At 39.7% G+C, this 23509-nt stretch overlaps 2 protein-coding genes across 4 annotated transcripts; both read left to right on the forward strand.

The window, feature by feature from the left end:
• Positions 1-3274: 3274 nt before the first annotated feature.
• On the forward strand, positions 3275-9561 carry LOC117815745 (beta-1,3-galactosyltransferase 2-like). Its single transcript, XM_034687639.1, has 2 exons — positions 3275-3473; positions 7800-9561. The coding sequence occupies exons 1-2, from the start codon at positions 3430-3432 to the stop codon at positions 8944-8946; spliced, it is 1191 nt and encodes a 396-aa protein (XP_034543530.1). The 5' UTR covers positions 3275-3429; the 3' UTR covers positions 8947-9561.
• A 1758-nt stretch (positions 9562-11319) lies between these two features.
• On the forward strand, positions 11320-16691 carry LOC117815750 (beta-1,3-galactosyltransferase 2-like). 3 transcript variants are annotated; one of them, XM_034687645.1, is made up of 2 exons: positions 11320-11573; positions 15617-16691. In XM_034687645.1, exon 2 carries the CDS (start codon positions 15622-15624, stop codon positions 16582-16584), a length of 963 nt encoding a protein of 320 aa, XP_034543536.1. In that variant the 5' UTR covers positions 11320-11573; positions 15617-15621; the 3' UTR covers positions 16585-16691. The 3 variants fall into 3 exon arrangements, with proteins under 3 accessions (XP_034543536.1, XP_034543535.1, XP_034543537.1); XM_034687644.1 differs by having other exon boundaries at positions 11325-11568; XM_034687646.1 differs by lacking the exon at positions 11320-11573 and adding an exon at positions 13325-13533.
• The last annotated feature ends 6818 nt before the right edge of the window (positions 16692-23509 follow it).

The following is a 23509-nucleotide window of genomic DNA, read 5'->3' on the forward strand; positions in this document are numbered from 1 at the left end:
CATCTTTGGCCTGTATTTGCGACTAATATTTCCATAAGAGTTCAGCATCAGTTGTGAGGCAGCACTATTCAAATACTGTATATTTCAATGTAGAAGACACACTTTTAATACTGTTTTTGTCATCTAAAAAGTAATCTGTTTCCTGTACACCAGTATATAATGCAGAGAGAACAGTGTTATTGCATTATGGTAATCGCATAATCAGTCCGTACCTTACTGGTAGCTTCAGTGCCGAGCAGCAACCTCTGGTCCTAAGATATGAAGCCCATGCGGAAGTGCTAAGAACTGCAGTTCGTTGAGCATCCACTTGAAGCTAAATTTAGAAACATAGGAAATCACATACACACCCATTCAAAAAAGACGATCGCTGCAGCGATAATTAACATGTTTACAGCCTGGTTCAAAAAAAGGTTTAGGTCTGAATAGCTAATTCCTCTATTGGCACACACTGAACAGGCAGACTGTTAATTCGTATTAAAGTATTAAAGTTATGAGTTTTACCCAAATAAGGGCGTAGCCATAGACTGTATAAATAATCAATGTAGTATCTGTGACGTCACCCATCTGTTCCTGAGCGCTGTTTTGAAGCCAGTCGACGGCGTCAGCCATATTGGTAATGCTGGTTGGTTGCTAATTGTAAAACCAAAAGAGTGTGATGTAAAGAGGCGGGGTTCGAGCCTCCTAGCCAACAGCTATGTGTTCCCGTCCGGGAGTCAAGTCAGTCATGTCCTTATTTTGGGCAAAAACCCGTACTCTTAATATCTGAACCGTCGCCTTATAATAAAATTCACCACCTGTACAGTGTGTGCCGATAGAGACATTAGCTATGTAGAGCCAAGGCGTTTTTTGAACCAGGCTGTAAACATGTTTATTTCTGCTGCAAAGATCGTCTTTTTTGAATTGGTGTGTATGTGGTTTCCGGTGTTTTTGCAGCCAGCCTCAAGTGGATTCTTGATGAACTGCAGTTTATAACACTTCCCCATGGGCTTCATATAGAGACCGGAGGTTGCCGCTTGGTTGACAGGCGGGAAAACTGTAGCTGTAAGTGAAAGGCTAAAGGCCCACCTCTTACCTCTCACTAGCTCAGATAAAGTTAGGTTGAGTTTTTAATATGGCACCCACTGACGATTGGCCTCAAACAGCGCTTCAGAAACAGATGGGGGACGTCAGGGATACTACGTCCATATTTTATACAGTCTATGTTCAAAACAGCACCTCAGGAACAGATGGGTGACATCAAGGATACTACGTCTATTTATCATCCAGAGTATCCTCATTACAGGAAGTGAAAACAGATGATTCAAGAAACAGCTTCAGAGTTCCACAAAAGCTGCACATTGTTTGTTGAAAGCAATGGACACCTTCACGTGGGAAGACAGCCAAAACCCTAGTTCCTCTGTGACGCCCCAATAACAGACAGCATCTTATACACCAGAGAAACTCATGCTCTTTTCTTAGGGACGTTTCATGATTGGGTGACTCTTTCATACTCAAATAACAGCTTAAAGCCTCCAACTACAGATCGTGTCAGGATAAAGGCTCATGTTGGCTAGGGTTACTTCATTTAAATAAATCATTAGCTAAGTTCCCCGGTACATTGTGCCTCCAAGACAAAGAGACAGCTGCCAGGCTTTGGTATATTTCCTTAATAACTAGGGATAATTCAATCTTTTGAGAACTTCTGCTATATTATGCAATGCAGGACAAATAGAGGAAAGTACAGTAAGCGCCTGAAGTCATTTTTCTATTACAAAGAAATATAAAATTGAGATTTGACGTTCAAGGTCAATTTTACAGAATCATGCAATATACTTATAATATGGTGCAAGATATTTTGAAGTATTATTGAAGCCTCTAGCCTGTTTTTTACTTATATGTTGACTTTATGCCATATCTACACCATAGCATATGCCGTTTTGAGGAGTACATACTTGTGATCTAGAGCAGGGGATCCCAAAGTGTGGGTCGGGAACGCCTGGGGGGCTGCGAGACACAAATAAGGGGTTGTGAGAAGTCTTCCACTTTTCTTAAAAAAGTGATCTAATTTTAGTACATTTTACCCATTAGAGTAAAAAAATATCAACAAAAATACTAGCTAAACTTGAAATAAAACCTTGAAAATATATAAAATGTAATGAGTTTTCTGCCTTTCTTTGTTGCAAGATGACTCCTAAGTTAATGGTTAGTGAACAGTTAATTATCAAAAGCATTAGTAGCAGCAGTAAGCCACATTAAATCACTTCGAGGGACAGTGGGGGTCACAAGTCTTTGGCACCTATATTCTGGGGGTCATGGGATGTAAAGTTTGGGATCCCCTGAGCTAGAGTGTGTGTGTCACTCTGCACTACTCTGCCTTAACACTAGTTGAGAGTATGATTTCTAGTCATATTGCCAGTTTCTGGTCCTTCTACTTTCTCTGCTTGTTCATGCACAGAGTTTGTGCACAGAGTTAGACCTAATAAATGTTGAGCAGCAGTTGATCATACTAAGACATAAAGAGAGGAGATGTGAAATGAGATGGACTGTATGACCGCTGAATCAGTGTAGAATGTTGTAAATGCAGGAAATTAAGATACCCACCAGACTAATCACATGGCTTGTGGTCTGCATTGTTTCAATGTGCGGTTATGTTTTTGAGGATGTGCACATCAGGCTACGCATGGAGGCTTCTGAACAGGCACAGGGCTTTGTGAACGTCCGGCATATATTGCAGCACAGATTCAATGCATATGTATAAATCAGGCTCTGGGGTGGGCATGAGGAAGAGTTTTGAGGAAGAGTTTTACATGAGCCTGGTCTTTCCCGTTCAACAAACTAAAATGTGTCCCCCTTCTGCTTGATTACAGTGGTAAAGCCTGTTTCTCCTCCTCCTCCTCCTCCTCTCTCTCACACACACACACTCAGACAATTCCCAAAACGACCACAAGACACCATGCAATAAATTTGGAGTTGTGGTGGTGGAGGGATGAGCTTGGAGAGATGAATCTAAACAGCGTTTATTGTTTTAATATTAAAGAGTTTATGTCACAGTCAGTCTACCTTTAAGTGTGACAAAGTGTGCACGCGACAAAAGCTCTCTCTCTCTCTCTCTCTCACACACACACACACACACACACACACACACACACACACACACACACACACACACACACACACACACACACACACACACACACCCCACCCACCCCACCCGAGCTCTGCAGAGACTGAAGGGAGCTCCGTCACTCAATTTTATCCCCGCAAACAACCAGGTAACCGCAGGTGATTGGTTCCCACCCAGCTGTGGGGCATGAGCGCTAATCAGCCGTTTACACAGGGAAACTTGTTACTCTTCAGTGGAAGGGAGTTGAAGATAGAGGTTTGTTGGATATCGTTTCCGGAGCGTCATTCATGGCTGAAGCGCAGTACACTTGAGGACGTCCAGCAGTCATGGGGGATCAATGGACTGGCTCAGGTGGGAGGGGAGTGAAAAGGTAAATACTTAAAAATCATTCAGCCTAATACTATTAAACAAAACATGGGTATAGGGCAGGTCATCAGGATGTAAAGTGGAAAAGTTTAGTCAAAATATAACAGGAATGTTTCTTTTTTGGCTTTAAACGCTATAATGTTATCACCATCGTGATGGGTAGATGATAAATTCACTGAATCCGGATGAAATTGAATATTGCTGTTGCGGTTTTGACTAGGTGATCAGACTTTCTCATATGGGGACAGGTTATTTTTTATTCCGCGTGCAAAACGATGACAACAGTACGGTAAACAGAGTGGACAAATACATTTCCCAGTCAAATAATAACAACCTGCTGGAATAATCCTTAAACTCCCCCTTAATAACAAGGTGCGCGTGTTACGCACGCATGCACCGGTTCACCTGCAAGCCATTGGGGAGCTGCGGAAAGCACATATTTAAAGTGAATATGTGGTTTACCTGATAGCATGTGATGGACAACCTGTGAGCCACACCCAGACAAACCATTAATTTCTGTTGCCCCGAACAACAACTGATTTTTCACTTTTTCTCACACCCGTCTCTCTCTGCCCTCCTCAAACACTGCCAGGCTGGCCACTGAAAAATCACCTCAGTGTCTGCATAATGAAAATAAATGCTACAGAAACCAGTCTCATGTTGCATATGTCGTTTATCAAAGGATATATTGTGTGACTTATATTCTTACAGAGGCAGGATTAACAAAGGGGTGAAGTTTGGGTAAATAGATCAAGCATGTGAAGTATGACTGATTTGCAGTTTCATTATTTATTACTGCAATAACATTAAGAACAGTGATATAAACATGTTTTAAGTGTGCACATTATCCTGAATCCAGAATAAATTAAAAAAGTCTTTTCATCCTCAACGCCAAATTGGTATCAGCTCATCTAAGGGTAGTGCACCACTCGAGTTTATCAGCTAACGCATGATTCTGCATTAAAAGTTACACATACTAATAATTAAGACATGTGATGTGTTGTTTCACCTCAGAGGGTCTGTTTCTTGCACATTCTGCACTCCCTGGAGAGTTGAATGCATGCAGGTTGGGCAGGTTGGGTATTCACTGGAGACACACAGCACATGTTTTTTTGCCAGAAGCCCCTGACAGGTTCATCTGGTCATGATCACGACACAAGCATGGAAGGAACTTGTTTGGCCAGGGAGTCGGTTTTGGCCTCACAAATCCTCATTCTGTGCATAATGAATGTGCAAATGGGACTTCCGAGTTATTACAGTGTGCTGAGCAGTCGATGGCAGCTTTGTTTATTAGGCTCAAGTTTCTTTCATGTAAATTTAGGCTTAAGGTATAAATTAATTAATGTTTTTTAAATTTATTTGAAATGTATTTTGGGGGCTTTATTTGTAGGATAGCCGAGGAGAGGCAGGAAATATGGGGAGTAGAGATCAGGTAATTAAAAAAATAAAATAAAATAAAGGAAAATCTGGAGGACATTTTTTTGGTTAACAGAAGGGGCTTATAAAAATGCCTTCCCTCTTGCTAAACAAAAAGTTATAAAAAGCAGCAATACAGATAAGTTACCAAAAATAATTCAGAACTGCACATTTACAAGACATAGTAAAACAAGATCAGAAAAGTATGATGAGACTTGTTAAATTATGGACCTTTTCAGATGCTTTTTGAAGGATGATAGTGAAAGTGCTGACTGGAAAAACTGTGGACAGATTGTTCCAGAGAGATGGTCCTCTGTATTTCAAGGTGTGCTGATTAAGGGAAGTCTGGCAAAAAGGGGAGTTGAAAGTTTTTTGAGCGTCTGGTATTGTAAGAATGAATGTCTGAGGAAAACTTTAAGAAATGTTTTAAAGTACAAGGCAGGTCTCTGGTTAAGTGTACATATTTATAGCCTACATATTTCCTCGGATTGAAGGAAACCAGCAGCAACAAACCTACCTCTATACGGACTAAGTGAGGTCAATTATTAAAAAAAAAAAAAAAAAACCTGTTTGTCAGCGAGTGAAATCACAAAACCGGTTTCAGTTTGATCAAATATCGCTTTCAAAGCTATTTCTGCTCCTTCACGCGTCCTGACGCACACTCGGCGGCCGCTCCTCGTGACAGCTCTCCTCTCAAGGCGCGCCCTCAAGGCGCGCTCTCAAGGCGGAGGTCGGCGTCCTTCTGTCCATGCTGACCGCGTCTTTGCTGGGATCACGGGCAGTGTTTGGTTTGTTCTTTGGAATCACTGCTACACACCAGCAAGTTTTCTGACCGCAGGTTGTTTTCTAAGTGCACCTGCAGGTGTCTAAACTTGATTTGTTAAACTGCCTGACCTGGAGGCTGCAGACCCCACCTGGTCTCATATCATAGTGCTTTCTTATGCTTTCATGGAGCCTTCATGCTCTCGCGTTTTTAGAATAGAATAGAATAGAATAGAATAGAATAGAATAGAATACATAGTCCAGTAGGTATGTGAGGCTGAAGAGGAATTCAAGAAAACAATTATTCTTAGCGTACTTGTTTAATTAATTTTCAAAAATATTGACAATTGTTCATTTATCTTTCTAAAACCTTAAAATATAATTTACAGCAATGCTTGGAAATGATATATGTATATGGACATTGCCTGTAATTACCACTATTTAAACCATTTGTATTCTATCTTAAAGCTGTATTCTTTTATCTATTTTTATTTTATTTATTTAAACCTACTTTTGATTGTACTTGTGTCAGGGTTGCTGCAAGAACCGAATTTCCTCACAGGGATCAATAAAGTAATATCCTATCCTATCCTATTTACAGGTGCATCTAAAAAAATTATAATACTGTGAAAAGTTCTTTTTTTTTTTACAGAATTTATTTAAAAAGGGTAAACTTAACATTTTCTACATTACATGTTAAATGAAATATCTGAAGACATATTTTGTTTAAATTTTGATGATTATATAGCTTGTAGCTCAATAAAATGGAGTACCTTGGAATTAATAGAATATTTCCTGAACAATAAGAAAATTATTTAAAATACAGCTTTTATAATTCGTGCTTTTTATAAGGGGTAGTAATCATTGGGTAACTGTGGCTCAGATAGGTAAACTATACATTGCACACAGCAATGGTAATGTCACGATACAGCAATCCTGCAATAGATGATGAATTGTAAGACAGTCTCATATTTTACATCATGAAACCTTAAGAGAATAAAATGTTCCTAAAATGCGTCAACATGACAATGAATGTAACGAATGAGTCAGGACAGTGATCTATTATATAGATATTTTTTTCCGCCTCTACTATTAATGGTGTCAGTTTACTAAAATTTTAATAATTACAGGCTAAAATAAAAGTGGTTGTAGCTAACAGCATTCTTACTGGCCCATTAAAACATTGCATTACCCAGCTTTCTTACTGATCATCGGGTTGTGTAAGAAGCTTGATTCTGATTGGTCAAAACCCCTTGACGACAGTGATTAACTTTCACTAACATGAGCATGAATGTCATGTCAAATCAATCCGTGGAGAAAAATGTGCTGGCGTATTTTGCTTGTACTTGTTGACACCATAGACCAGGGGTGTCAAACATGCGGCCCACTGGCCAAAACTGGCCCGCCAGAGGTTCCAATCCGGCCCGCGGAATGACTTTGCAAAGTGAAGAAACTACAGATAAGACATTAATTGCAATTTTTCAATAAAAGTAACTACTATTTCAGATTTGTCCTCTGGGGTTTGCATAAAATCATAGTACTGCGGGGGTCCATAATAGTCATCTTTACCTTCTTCATTATTATAATCTATCTGTTCTTTTGCAGTAAACATTACACTCTGTGTCAGGTGAATGGGTAACCTGTGTGCTTGGTGTGTTCGCAGCAGGTTTCAGTGCTTAAAGAGTAAAATATTCAGCCCCACTATGAGACTCATCATGGTGAAAAATACAACAGCTGTTTTTGTAGAAAGATAGTTCATTAAATGTGAACATTTTCAGATTTTACTTGTACTTTTTTGCACTAAAACAAAGGGAAACATTTGGAGTTTTCATTATTTATAGGTTATTATGTTATGATTTTACTGATCCGGCCCACTTCAGATCAACTTGGGCTGTATGTGGCCCCTGAACTGGAATAAGTTTGACACCCCTGCCATAGACCGTAAGACGAAGTAAAACTTTGGTTTCTCGTTGCATCAAAACAATGTGGCTACAAAGTTGTTTTTTGTTATCCACGTAGATGTCTTGTCTCACCCTGTCAGGATTCTATTTCCCATAACTACCTGCTAACCAGACATTAGCCCTTACATCTGCCTCTTTTCATCCAGCATTGTGTTCTTGTTAGTTCCTAATCTGCTTTTCTTCTCTTTCAGACATCTTGGTGAGAGCCTGTGTCGTAGGAAGCTGCCAGCACTTTGCTCTAAGTTCAAGTTCCTGCTCCTGCTTTGTGTGCTGCTTCTCATGATGTTTTTCTCCATGTCTGACGACTGTCAGTCATTGTGGGACAGCTTCCCCCTTTATGAACACTACCAGAAGTTGCTCAGTCAGACCAGACAGTTTTATCTACCTGGTTCTAATGTCACAGTCGCACCAAACAAAATCTTTGAAACTACTAATATACCATCTACTGTACCGCCTACTGTAGCAACAATAGTAGCATCTACTGCAGCACTGGCAGGGATTCAGTACCACAAAGCCTACCCACGCAACTACCACTTTATCATGGATAACACAGAGGTATGCAAGAACCAGATCCCTTTCCTGGTTTTGGTGGTTCCTGTGACGCCAACAAATGTTGCAGCTCGGGATGCAATCAGGCAGACGTGGGGCAACAAGAGGCAGGTTCAGGGTGAGGTGGTGCTCACCATGTTCATGCTAGGATCCTATGGAGTAGTTAACGTGGAGCTGCAGGAGAAGCTCAAACAGGAGAATGAGAAGCACCATGACCTGATCCAGAGCGACTTCAGGGACACTTACAAAAATCTCACCATCAAAACTATGGTGATCATGGACTGGCTGGCCACACGCTGCCCTACAGCAGCGTACGCCATGAAGATCGACTCAGATATGTTCCTGAATATTGATAATCTAGTGATCATGCTACAGAAGCCAGGTATCCCTAAGATGAACTATCTTACAGGGATGCTAATGTGGAACCGTCCAGTTGTGCGCTCGAAGAATTCCAAGTGGTACGTCCCTGTGGAGATGTACCCAGAGCCACAGTACCCACTGTACACTCTGGGCATGGGATACGTCTTCTCCAACGATCTTCCAGAGAAATTTGTGGAGGCGTCAAAGTCAATCAAACCCTTCAACATAGAGGACGCTTATATCGGAATGTGCATGAAGAAGCTGGGACTAAAACCCACAGGGCCGCCAAATGCCTCCCAGTTCAAGGCCTACAACTCAAAATATAATCGCTGCTCTTTCTCTAAAGCCATCACCTACATCCTCGGGTCCTCAAAGCAGCTGATAAGCTTCTGGACTGACTTGAAGAAACCAGGACCCCCCTGTGGATAATAGCTGAATATGCACTAAGAACTCACTTGGGTGTCAGCGGTTGGGTGACAGGATCAAGGAAAATTAATTTATTTATAGATCTCGACTGTTCTAATGAATAGTTGTCATTTTGTCCTCGTGAGGATTGGGATTATCATGTTTGTAAGATCACAGCGGTTTCTGAACAACTGCATTGTAAAAAAAGTGAAAGATATTTTTTTGACTTGTGTGTTTTTATAACTCTTTTGGGTTGCTAACAAAACAACATAATAAATTGAATATTTATCTGTCCTGATGTGAGATGATGTTAAATGTGAAGGAGTGGATTTAAAAGGTACACTGTGGAGTAATGGAACAATTTTTTTGATGAGCAGGCCGCAGAGATAACAAGTTGTGATTGTCTGTTGTCCGAATGTAAATATCTGCAAATTGTAGGGTGTGCCAATGTTTTGTTTAAACAATTGAAATCTATGCAAGATGTCAGAAACGCTGTCCTCATTGTACCTCTAAGTTAAAAAGGAAGAAAAGCCATTGACCTCTGTCAGAAGGTGTAAAAATACTTAAAGAGTCTATTTCAGGGTTGAATGTATTTTCTCATATTTAAATAATAAATTAAATAACTGAATAAACTGTTGATTACACATCTAAAATCATTTGTTCAACATGACACTTTGGGGAAAATTTTGAAGGAAACTCAAAGTTTAATAGGCTAAAAATGTTGTTTTTATATGTTTTAGTTTGTTTAAAAAAGAATAAACTTTGAGCAAAAAAAAATTCAAAGATTCATAGGTTTTTATTGTCAATTTTCACTGTATATACGAGACTTACAGGAAAAACGAGATGCTGTGTCTCTCTTCCAGCTTTTAAATATCTAAAATTTAAATATAAAATACAATAAAATATAATGAAATACAGTTATATAAAAACAACCTATGTAAACAGTGCAGGTAGTGCAGTGACAGTTTAAAAATGGACAATGAAAATGGAAATAGATGACTTTTTTTTTTTTGATGGTTCAGGCTTTACAGGGTTAAGTACTGTACAGAAGTAGATTTACTTTGAAACCGTCCACCACTGACTCTAATGCAGTCAAAACAAATACAAAAACAAATTCAAGTAACTGCTTCACTAAGTGTGACTGAGAAAAAACGAAGTACTTCACTTAGAAATGAGACCTGCTTTCTACATAAATGTCACTTGTGAAACAAGTTTGCACTAAATAAAAGTCCCTTTTTAGTTGGGTGCAAAATTTAAAAAAGACAAAGCAACAGTTTTAACAAACCCTCATCTGATATGAACCAGCTTTGAATTTCTACTTAGAAGCTTGTGACAACAGTTAGAAGTAAAAGAGGGTGACATCTAGTGGTGAAAAGAGCCTATTACAGTTTTAGAAAAGGCTTTCAGTAAAAGCATGTCCAAAAATTAGGTGTATATATTTACCATTTAGATTTAGATTTAACATTTTTATTTAACATTGAACATTTAGAATTATATTTAACATTAAGATTTATATTTAACATTAAGATTTATATTTAACATTTAGATTAAGATTTAACATTTAGATTTAACATTTAGATTTAACGTTGAACATTTCTATTTCTATTTAACATTTAGATTTAACGTTGAACATTTAGATTATATTTAACATTTCTATTTAACATTGAACATTTAGAATTATATTTAACATTTATATTTAGATTTAACATTTAGATTTAACGTTGAACATTTATATTTAACATTTATATTTAACATTGAACATTTATATTTAACATTATATTTATATTTAACATTTAGATTTATATTTAACATTTAGATTTAACACCTAGATTTAGATTTAACATTTAGATTTAACATTTAGATTTAACGTTGAACATTTACATTTACATTTAACATTTAGATTTAAGGTTGAACATTTAGATTTAACATTTAGATTTATATTCAACATTTTGATTTATATTTAGCATTTGGATTTAACAACGATTTTGAATTAATATATTTTTCACAACAAAATTAAATGTGAAGAAGATCAAAAGTATTCCTCTAAATGTGATAAACAAAAAATGACTTTTAAAAATTCACTCTACATTTTTATGACGTTTTGGATCTACATGAGGAGAAATGTTGCTGTTATTTTCAGTCAGCACACCTTTATTTCTGCCTCTCTTCACCTGTGCTGTCATTAGAGGCACAAATGACCCAAAGTTTATCTCTAAAGATGAAATCAAACATTAAAACAAGCAGGTGAGGGTGGAGGGGGAGAGGTGGAGTCGTCCGTGTGTGAGCCATGATTAGACCCACGCGAGCGTAAAAACAGAAAAACAATGGACCACTGTCCTTCGACCGTTTCCTGGTTTTCAGTCCATGATCATACCGGCTAAAGGTGTTTGTCAATGGTGAAACATCCGGCTGTGACCACCAGTCCAGCCTCAGTGAGGATTTAAGGTCTGCAGTCAGACTACACAGGCAGAGATAAGGGAGCAGGGGTCACAGAGAGAGTCAGGACCCAGGTTGACAAAGTGGGCGCGGCTATGTCGTGCAGGTGAAAGTGAGCGGAAATAATAATCTCCAGGATCTGTTCACAGTGGTGACAGTGTCCACATACTGGAGAAGGGACGGAGCGCGTTGGACTCTAATCACAGGGAGGTAAGGTGGGAACAGGTGGATCAAGCGCCTTAACGCATTCTTGAAGTAGCTTAACTAGTTTGTCCAAATCGATACAAACGGTGTGTTGGAGACTAGGTTAAACAGCAGACATATTTTGGATATCGTTCATGCTTGAAATATGTAAATCCAGGGTTGTTTGCATTTTAGAGGCGCCACCTGCAGGAGCACAGCACAGCACAGCACAGCACAGCACAGCACAGCACAGCACAGCACAGCACAGCACAGCACAGCACAGCACAGCACAGCACAGCACAGCACAGCACAGCACAGCACAGCACAGCACAGCACAGCACAGCACAGCACAGCACAGCACAGCACAGCACAGCACAGCACAGCACAGCACAGCACAGCACAGCACAGCACAGCACAGCAGTCCCGAACTACTTTACATCTTCTTTTAAGTTACCATGTTAAATGCATTCTTATACAAAGTCAAAGAGGTTCTAAATATAACTTTGTGCTTTGCACTGCTCCTTCATACTCCCATACAGTAGCTCCTGTGTGGATATGTGAGGGAATGACTACAAAACTAATACAGACCTATAATCTTCATCCTTTAGAAAAATAGCCTTTGGAGTCATAAAGAGTAACTCACAGAGAGCCAAACTGAATATACTGAAATACAAAGACCCAGTGGACTAACAATGTATCATATACAGAGTAAAAGTAATAAGTTAGCCTACTGAACACTATCTAGAGTTGTTGAATAGAGAGACAGTAAACATAATAATAATAATAATAATAATAATAATAATAATAATAATAATAATAATACATTTTATTTATAATGCACTTTTCATTTCAGGAAATCTCAAACTGCTACAGGCACACAGTAAAAGGGAACAAACTTGAATTTAAAAAAAAAAGAGTTCTTAAATAAGTTAAAAGCCTCTTTAAAGAGGAAGGTCTGTAAGTGTTTCAGTGGGGTCCTGAGGTGGCTGGGCAGGGAGCTCCACAGACATGTAGCAGCAGCACAGAAGGCCTGGTCTCCCATGGTCCGGAGTTTGGTTCTTGGAGGGTGGAGGAGGTTTTGAGGTGCAGAGCGTGAATTCCGGGTTGGGGTTTGCTGGATGAGGAGTTCTTTGAGGTATGGTGTGGCGTTTTCATAGATGCACTGATGGGTGATGAGAGTGACTTTGTAGTTTATTCTTGCAGTGATGGGAAGCCAGTGAAGTGTGCGGAGTACTGGGGTGATGTGTGTGTTATTTCTGTTGGAGCCTTGAAACAAATTCCAGTGAACTTACTATAAAACCACACGTTACAAGTCATCACCTTGACTTTTTGGAAAGTTGGGATGATTCTTTCCTTTTTTATATTCTGCCATTTTATAAAGTATATGATCAGATAATTGAATTAATTTTTCAACAATGGCATGATTAAGGCGACTTAGGATGCCTCAGGTCCAAAACATTTTAATATGAAAATACAAACAAAATGATGATGCTCTTACGATTTTAAAACAAAAGGGCATGAAGAATTGATTGCAGACTGCCACTAGAGCATCTCACTTCTGCTGGCAGTGTATTCTTACTTCTACATATTGACTTACTTGTCAGCTGGTGTTTTCCTACATACACTGTTTATTGAATCCACTATAACTAATCCTCATGTTCACCTTTTGTCTGCAAACATGAAGTACCTGCTCGAACGGAGGAGAGAAGAGGAAGGGGGGCGGAGCTAAGAGTGCTTTGTAACCTAAACAGGAAGCCACAGCCATCAGGTTCCCCCGTGTTCACTGCAAAGTGCAGCTCTGAAGGAGAGAAGTTAAAGATTAAGCTCAGGGTGATTTGGTGTTTGCTTCTGGCTTTTGTTAAGGTCTCCTTGTAACTGGTGCGTGCATGTGGAAAGAAGCTTGGAGGGTTTGAAATGAGAGGGTGAAATTGAGTCACAACAGAGTTGAGGGTAGCATCTACAGGACCGAGCTGCTACTTCCTGAAATAAGCAGTAAGTAGCAACAGTTCACCTACAATGAGTCAGTGTTAAGAAATACGCATAATGTAGATTTAAAACTGCTCTCCCTGCGCCGTCCTTTCCTTCTGATATTGAGTTAGTTTTCCCAGACTAAGACGATGAGTTGTTGATTCACCTGTGTAACTTGGTCCACATGAGCATCACCAGACCTCACTGAATCAAGTATTAAGCAGCCTCATGTTGCTGTGTTTGCTCATGCACTAATGGGCATGAGGCCAGCATGCATTTCTGTGTGGCGTTTGATTATCTGAATATTGATGGAGTATTGTGCAGTTCAGTCATACTTTTAACATTTTGTAATTTTGACTTTTAATTATTTTTGAATACCTTCAGAGTGTGTTTTTATTGTATTCTGTGTTGAGGAACTTGGCTTTAGAATCATGGGATGTACTTTTGAGAGATGATCTGTTAAACTTACTTACACCTGATAGAGCTGGAGTTAAACCTCATTATTATGGGTCTGTTTGTAAGAAGAGGAAACAGCCTCTTGGTCTGAAAAGTGAAAGCGAATACTGAAGGGCCTTAAACCTGCATTTCCTTGCTTTAACGTTGGGGAATAATGGCGATGATCCCTCCTTTGTGTTTGTGTTTGTTTCTGTCTCACTCTTACTGTCCCTCTCTTTCTCTCTCTCTTTGTCTCTGTGTTTGTCTCTCTGTCCGCCTGTCTCTCTTTTAAAGCATGGGGCTCTTTGAGGGGGTCGATACATCTCACAGTTTTCACTGTTAATCATTCTTTAAGCTATTTTTAGTTTTCGAGATTAACCCATTTTGTGTCCTTTCAAAATAAAAGACACATTTGTTATTAAAACAGGTATCAAAGTTAATTCAATGTAAGGCAGTAAAAATACAAAATAAAAGCATCACAAATATTTGCTTTTTGAGGCATGTACTTGAATGCTTGAACTGGATTTCTAACACCCATAAAATGATGACAAATGAATACAGACATACTTTGTGTTTAGAAAACAAAGTGTTGATGTATTTCTTGTGATAATATTCTGAAACAAAAGAAAAACTGCTGCCTCTCAAGGTCTGATATCTGAATGAATATAATAAAAACTTCAGATACCCTCCTGAGACCCGGCAATTCATTTTTGTCCTCTGTGGAGGACATGCATTTTAGCCATCTAAGTTAAGCACCATATATGCAGTCTGTAAAAACCCCACTGTCCTGTGAAGAGGACAGCCTGAGAATTCTGATGATGTCTCACTTGTGGGGGTTTGGCCAACAGAGCACATGACCTTTTTTCAAAAAATGGCTGCAAACTCAACTTTCACATTTTATGGCACCAATTTTTTTTGCAGTTATCATGTTTCTCTTGCAAATAATCAAATTGATTCTTCATTGAAAGAGTCTTAACCTCAATTTAGTAAGATTTCACAAATGTACAGTCATTTCAACCCTTTCAAAAAACAACTTTTATTCAGTGTCCTTTGTAGTGGACAGCAGGACTAAATACATCTGTGTTTAACCAACTTCCGTACTACAGGAAGCATACATGCACACACACACACTCACACATGCACACACAAACATGCCCGTACATGCACACACACGCACACATTGACACATCAAATCAGTAAAACAATTGATTTAGGTGACTTTCAAGGGTTGAGTATGCATTTTAAAATTATATGTTAATGTTCTGGTGTGTTCCCACTATATAAGTGTTTTAATGTTCATGAAAAGACCAGAAATCTTAACAGAAATCCACAAATCCATGAAATAATATAATTACATTCTGTGACTTATCAAGACCTAATGTCCGCAACAAGGGCCAGATGATAAAAATTAAATTAACAACATTATTGATTTTTTTTTCTGTAATATGTTTCTTTCAACCCCAATACTTATATTATCTAGAAAAAAAATAATATCAAAACTTTTTTTCTTCTGGGTCTCAGGAGGATACTGCTGATCAGCATAACATTCATTTGAAGGGACATTATTTTAGCTTTTTCTTTTTAGCTGGGAAATGGAAATGGCTTTCTTTTAAATATTATTTCTGAGTAAGTGTTGATAACATCTGATAACATGCGTTTCTTCTCTGTGTAGTCTTAATGGAGAACTGGCGCTTTAAATACATCTTCATCCTCTCCCTGGTGTTGGGGACACTCTCCCTCACCTACCTTAACTTCTGCTGCAAGCCAGAGATCTTGGACATTCCTTTTGTCGACCCTGGACCTCATCATGTGGCCTATCCAAGGAACTATAAATTCATCATGGATGACACGCCAACGTGTAAAACCACAAGTCCTTTCCTGATTGTAATGGTTCCAGTCGCACCAGGTAACGTGGCAGCTCGTGACGCCATCAGGAGGACGTGGGGGAATGAGACCCTGGTTCTTGGTCAGCGGGTGGAGACTCTCTTCATACTGGGTCTGCCTGGCGAGGCGGACGCTGAGCAAACGCTGGAGAAGCTCAAACAGGAGAACCAGCAGCACCAAGACCTGATTCAGAGTAACTTCCAGGACAGCTATCACAATCTGACCATCAAGACCATGGTGATGCTGGAGTGGCTGGCTGCTCGCTGCTCTAAAGCCTCCTATGTTCTCAAAATTGACTCGGATACGATACTCCACCTCCAGAATTTGGTAAAACTGCTACTGGATCCAAAAACAGCCAAACATAACTACATGTCAGGTTTAGTCTGGTGGCACAGCCCAGTCTTAAGAGACAAATCCAACAAGTTCTATGTGCCAGAAGACGTGGTCCCAGAACCCGAGTTCCCCCCTTATCCTCTGGGCTTTGCTTATGTCATGTCCTTGGATCTGCCCCAAAAAATCCTTGAAGTTTCTCCTCACATTAAAGCTCTCTTTATAGAAGATGCTTATCTGGGGATGTGCCTGAAACGTCTGGGTGTTTCCCCAACCGACCCTCCTGAAAGTACAATGTTTCTGGTTGACCCTGTGCATCCCCTGAGCGACTGCAGCCTTTCGAAAGTGATTGTTGCGATGACAAGGAGCATCCAGCAGATGACAAGTTACTGGGAGAGAAGCAAAAAGCCTACGACTAAATGCTGAGCCACATCACGTTTACCCGGCCTGAAGTTAGACCCCTCTGTGACGATCCAGTGTTAAAATGAGCCTGATAAATATTTCAAATAAATTAAAAAACTGTGTGTACATTTTTTGTTTGTAAAGAAAGATGAAGCACTTTGTGTCTTGGTTGTCAGAAAAAAATATATTAATAAAAATGTTTTAATCTGAATCTGAATCCAGCTTGTTAGAACATTTTCCTTTTTTATTACTGGGACACTTTAACTGCTACAATGAGTTCATGAATGCAAACAGCAGATTAAAGACATAAAAAACATCACTATATATCCACTGTGTTCATATCCTCAGCAAGTCTTTGTGCAAGTTCTGTTGCAGGAATTTAAAATCGAGTGATGGTTGAATAATTAAAAACTGTATCACCAGCTGGCCTACAGAAAAGTGTGTAGAGCCACAAGCCTCCAGGCTCACAGTGCAGGGTTACTGATTACAGTATATGATATATTTCTAATTTGTGTCCCAATATCAACAGGAGTTAAAGGGACAGCAGGGTCACACTGGATTATTTGCCCCACATTATTTTGAGGCCTAATCCTATCTCACAAAAAGGCGTTGTTGTTGTTCGTCTTCACCATGAAGCCTCTGAATCAAGCCTCTGTGCAGCTGTAGTTATCCTGTGTTCCAGCAGAGGGCAGGCTAACATTATATTAGATCTACTGGACTATAGTTCAGGATTTCTCAGGTAAATTTGCAATGCACATGTTTAGTTTCTTCTTTGTGAATAACAATGTTTTTACTCCTGTTCAGTAGTGGATCTTACAAAATTGGTCAATGTTACACACACATACTCTTCTGTTTGCATAGCATAACTCACTGAAGACTTTATGAGGGAATATTATGCATACAGTATATTAGGGACAAAGAGGAGAGCAAAATCATGCAGTGTGCAGTGTGCAAGTTCAACAAAGCATGAAAAAGTCTCGTGAGACACAGACAGATTAGTGCACACTCTGTTGTGACCAAGCAGCAACCTACTGCCATGAGAATTGAAGCCAATGTGGAAGTGTTGGAAACTGCAGTTTCTTGAGTGTCCGCTTGAGGCTGGCTCCGGAACAATCGGAAACCACGTACACACCCATTCAAAAAAGACAATCTTTACAGTAAAATGAAACATGTTTACAGCCTGGTATAAAAAATGAGTGGAGTCCGAGTAGCTGATTTTTTTTTCATAACCTGGCAGTTTTGAAGATCTTTAGATTGCGAGTTTTCCATAATGAGAGGCACAGCTGACTTGACTGACAGGCGGGAACACTGTAGCTGTTGACAAGAGGGCTCAAAGCCCGCCTCTTTACCTCACACTAGCTCGACAGAAGTTAGGTTGAGTTCTGCATTTCCAATATGGCTCCAGACGACGATTGGCTTCAAAACAGTGCTCAGGAACAGATGGGTGATGTCACGGATGCTACGTCCACTAGGAAAGAGTCATACTGCTGAATATTATAAAAAATGACACTGGAACCAAATTCCTTCAATGGACTGTTCTCATCTTGTCAGACGCATCAGTGCAGAGTTTCATATGTTTTTCTGCTGTACTTGTGTACATGCATCATTGTCAATAAAGTGTGACCTGAATGTTTGCTGTGTCTTCATGTATGGAGGAAATATACTAATATAGAATAAAAACATAAACAGAAGGTTTAGGGACACTCATTCTCTAAAGTGAAAAAGGCCTTCAGTTAGCTAGTACCAGTGCTAACTTTGTTAGCAATTGGCATCTGTTATTCACTCTAACTGTGATATTACATGATGCATTTTTTGCAAGCAAATAAATGAATGAATGAATGAATAACAGGTTACAATAAACAGTATATATATTCATACACTGCTGAAGATGCCACTCTGGAACAAGGACACTCGGATGATGGACTCATTGAGGTTGCACAGAAGTGTCAGTGGGTAGCGCTGTCGCCTCACAGCAAGAAGGCTCCTGGTTGAAATCCCAGGTCGGGCAGGTGCCTTTCTGTGTGGATTTTGCTTGTTTTCCCCGTTCATGCGTGGGTTGTCTCCGGGTACTCCGGCTTCCTCCCACAGTCCAAAAACATGCAGACCAGGTTAATTGGTCCCCCTAAATTGCCCGTAAGTGTGCGTGTGTGAGTGAATGGTTGTATGTCTCTCCATGTTTGCCCTTTGATAAGTTTGCGACCTGTCCAGGTTGTACCCTGCCTTCTGCCCGATGTCAGCTGTGATAAGCTCCAGCCCCCGCGACCCTGAATGGGATAAGTGGTCAAGATGATGGATGGAAAACTTGACTGTGTTACCATCAACCTATTAGGATTTTTACAGAGGTATTTCATAAAGTGATGATGGAGTTTTTTTCTCAAACTCTTTAATAACATTTTTGTGTTTTAACCTTTTTTTTGTCAGTGGAGTCACCCCCTGCTGGCCATTTGAAAGAATGCAGGTTCAAAGCACTTAAAACATTAACACACTAACTTCACTCTCCAGAGCCAGACGGCACTTCTTACATTATGTGGCCTTAACTAAGAAAATCAAATAAAAGAGGACGGTGACCTCACACTCTCTCTCTGTCTCTCGCTCTTTGGCGTGAACACTCTCTCCCATGTGTTCTCATTCATCTCCAGCTGTTCTCTCTCTGTCAGATAAGGGAGGAACCTCAAAGTCAAAGGCCCTGCTCTCCTTTTTCCTGCTGACTGCAGCCTGCATAAATCACAAACATGCTGAAAACCCAAACCCTGGATCCACACATTACTCATTGTTTTACTGTCATCCAACGTCAAAGATCTTCTTCAGCCTCACTTTGAGCTCCATTCAGTACGCAAGACGCACAATATAACGCTTGAGAAATATCATTCTTTTGAAATAAATCTCTTAACAAAGAGGGATAGTGAGTGTTTCAAGTATAGTACAGTGTTTTAGCAAAATCAGCATGTTTCTTAGAAAATAGCCGCTCCAGATCTACCAGGTCAGTGCAGGATTACACAGTCACTCCAAGTCTCCTTCAAACATACACATTTTCTCTCTACTTCCTGTCTGTGCACTCTGGACAGTTTGTTTAGGTGTGTGTCCTCTGCGTATGAGTTACAAGGCTCATTTATTGTCTCGCTTCTTCAGGTATAAACACAAAACCCTCATAGAGACTACACAGACGCTTCAATTTGTACACACACACCGACATCTGCAGAGGAAATTGCTCATCTTCTCCTCCTCCTTTGATGCTCTCAGATGGGATTGAGTTGATGGATTTCTGTGTTATTTATTGTATGTAATGTCTGAGCATGTGTGTGTGTAGCAGAAGGCCAGGGATGGGCTCTAATTTATGTGCCTTTACTTATCCTGAAACAGAGGCTGCTGCTGATTCAGAGCAGGGGGATGGTAGGTGCGTGGGACAAGAATGAGACAGAAGTGAACAAGAACCAATGTATAGAATATAGAGTTCCCATATATCTAAGGACAGAGAGGCATACCATCTCAATGCATTCATTCTGCTGTATTAACCTGGCCTTATCAGAAGGGACAACGTATAAGTTGAAATATAAAATGTAAAGATATATCAAAAGATATCAAAATCCCTCTCCCAGTGCGTTCGGATATAACTCTTGGACCAGGTGTTTCTGTAACGTTACTTCCCCCGCCCCCGTCTCTCTGCCCCCTGCAGAACGGCTGTCCTCTCTGTCACCCTGAGAAAACAGAGAGCACCGCAGGGTCATAAACTTCAGCTGGTCCTGCTTCACACACACAGACACACACACACACACACACACACACACCAGCAGCACCTCAGACATCTATGTTCAGAGCAGCCGGTTTACCAATAAGTACAGCTTAATATTAAGTGAATGCAGAGTTATTATAAAGAGATGGAGCCTCATCCAGACACTGAAAAAGTTTTTGGTGTGTTTCTTCATAGCTGCAGTATAAAGACTTTTAGATTAACATTCAAGACAATCACTACTTAAAGCCGCCATGAGAGAGTTTCAGTTTGAGTTGATGTTGGTGCCCTCTGCAGACAAAAATGAACCTCTTACCACTCTGCTTATTCTGTCCTATATTTTGTAAGGTAGTATTTTCTGACAAAAATCCCATCTCGCCTCTTTTACCAGCCAAATGTGTCACTGATTGGGGCGCTGTTGGCGTAGCAGTTTAAGCATGCCCCATGTGCATAGGCCATAGTCCTCGTTGCAGACGTTGCTGGGTTTGCTGCATGCCATCCACCACAATCTGCTCCCCACGTTTCCTGTCCCTCTTCAGCTGTCTCATCAAATAACAGCAAAAATGCACAAAAAATAACTTGGGAAAGAATAATGTGTCACTTATTGTGGATATTTGCTGTTTAAACTGTATAGAAATGCTTTTTCTTCAGCATTCTGTCAATCGCCAGGTCTGACCGACAACCTCACAGTGGTTTCAGGCATTACAAATAGCAGACAACTTCCTTCAACTCAATGACAATAAATCATAAATTATTCTAATTTGCCCAGCAGCAAAAAAAAAACCTCATCATGCCCAATCTAGATAATTTAGCTACCCATGCAATAACATCAGCAAGGAACCTTAGAGTCATTTTTGACCAGGCTTGAGTTTTGAGCCACAGATAAAGAAAGTTGTCCAGTCCTGTTTTCTTCAGCTCAGAAATATTTTGATGGTAAAGTCCATTAAATTCATCAAAAAATGAATAAACATAATAATAATAATAATAAACAACATAAACATAAACCAGGACACAGTCTGAGATCCTCTGGCAGTGCTCTGCTTGCTGTTCCACGGTCTAGACTAAAAACTAAAGGAGACAGGGCCTTTGCTGTCAGAGCCCCCCGACTGTGGAACAGCCTGCCAGCTGAGATCAGACTTGCAGAGTCAGTCCCTCATTTTATTTCACTACTCAAGACACACCTTTATAAAAAAGGGTCTATTTTGTGAATTTATTTTGATTTTTAACTTCTTACCTCTGCATTTAATGTCATTTTGCTTTTATTGCTCCTCTGCTTTTTATTGTTTTTGTGAAGCACTTTGTTACTTGTATTGAAAAGTACTATACAAATACAAATAAAACCTCCTCACAGGAGCTTTAATCTCATAGTCGTATGAATGGAAATTTAAATTGAAACCAATCAATCTAAAGGTAATTTACAATTTATTCAACACAGGATCACAGAGTCTGAGTTGGCACCACCAGCGTTCAGTCCTCCTTGCAGGTAAAACACCCACATACCTGTGCTGCTTACACATCTGACGAGTGTTTATATGTTAGTTTAACCAGAGACAGCCTACACAGAACTTTATCTCCAATTTCTGGATCAGAATACAGACAAATCATGCTGTGCATTAAGATGCTGTGTGACATCTGTGATTATTTACACCTGGGTGGTAGAGCATCATAGCATCATGGCTGTAGCCAATGACTAGAGCTTCAGCTGCCCTACAGCTTAATAACACTGGTGCCGACTAACGAGGATGATGACTTTTAAATGCCTACATCCTTAGTTTTATTGGCCCATAGTTAGACCTCGGCTGACTGAAAACTCTGGTAACTCACTTTATAGTAACCAACTTCTCCAGCAGCTAATGGCAGACAGACAAAGTCAGTAGTAAGCTAACAGGAGCAGCTAGCAGAGATGGACATTTCTCTCAGGAGATCCTCAGAAAAATGACTGGAAATCAATAATAGTGCTTAAATAAGTTACTTTAACCTCACACATCTGAAGTTTAAAATAAATCTAGCTTCAGTAAAAAGTCCACAACATCAACCCTAGTAAGCCAGACTTGGATGATTTAGTGGTAGCAGACAGGGGAGGGGTAAGAGGCCAGGCTCTGGGTCTCAGACTATCTCTGTCCATTCACCAGGCCATAAATAACCACACAGCCTCGCAGTGACAGGAGGAGAGCTGCAGTCTGAGATGAATGACACAGGCAGAAAAAGAGAAGGGATGGTGTTATGAATAGAGAGGAAGAGACAGAGGGATGAGAGAAAGAAGACAGGTGTGAGGGAAGGGGAGAAACAGACGTCCTGGTTCAGGTTCAAATACTGGCTCTGTTTGGAAAACTAGTCCCCCTAAACACAGAAGAGCAACAGTTTACAGTGTGTTGTGAAACTTTGAACTACTATCATGAATCTACTTTTAATTCTTAAAAGTAAAAAAATATTATAACTGCAACAATAAGGAGCGGGACATCATGGTAAAAAGTAAGTAGAATAATTTTTAAGGGACAAAATCACTGGCTCACTCATTGTAAACACAATATTTTAGGTTGTGTCTATCTTGTAAACACGATACCTTTGGAACACTGAGAGCAAAATTCTTAATTTCCATAAAGTCACAAACACAAACAGATTATAGTTTTCTGGCAGCAACACTGGGATCTCTAGTTGTCCATAACTCATTAAATTATGAGTTAAATAAGTAAACAACACTGACTCCTTGTTGCCATTTTTGATACTCAAGCAGCTGCTGGGTAAATGTCATAAGAGGTGATTTACAGCAAATATTCACGAGTGACACATCTGACTGTTAAATACAACAGGATGTTTGTTTGTCTTCAGAAAACACGTCTTAAACATGCACAGGGTAAGACCTGCATAGAGATAAGACATACTGCTGTCCACAGGGGGCGCCAAAGTCAACACTAACCTATGGTTCCTCAAAGGAGCTTTACAGTGGCGAACTAAAGGTAGGACACCCTGAAATCCTAAATCATGGTGGTCAGAGGCCACATGTATATTGAAGTCAACTCTTTGATTTGAGTTCTTAAAGAAGGAAGTTCAGCAGATTTAACAAACAAGCTAAAATAAAATCACAGGTTAGAGTCTGACACAAAACATGAGAAAAGCTCCAACTAAACAGACAAGAAGAGAGGTTTAAAAACCTACTTTTATATGAATATTTGACAAATGATACACTAGTAATGGTCTTTATATAAAAGCCACAGGGGATAT

Source organism: Notolabrus celidotus, chromosome 7 (assembly GCF_009762535.1).
Source record: "Notolabrus celidotus isolate fNotCel1 chromosome 7, fNotCel1.pri, whole genome shotgun sequence".
Lineage (NCBI taxonomy): Eukaryota > Metazoa > Chordata > Actinopteri > Labriformes > Labridae > Notolabrus > Notolabrus celidotus.

What these genes read in the sequence shown, in the direction of transcription:
- LOC117815745 (XM_034687639.1), top strand. Translation starts at nt 3,430, where the DNA reads ATGGGGGATCAATGGACTGGCTCAGGTGGGAGGGGAGTGAAAAG. An exon ending in GGTGGGAGGGGAGTGAAAAG is followed by an intron (nt 3,474 to 7,799) that starts GTAAATACTTAA and finishes CTTCTCTTTCAG; the next exon opens with ACATCTTGGTGAGAGCCTGT.
- LOC117815750 (XM_034687645.1), top strand. Translation starts at nt 15,622, where the DNA reads ATGGAGAACTGGCGCTTTAAATACATCTTCATCCTCTCCCTGGTGTTG.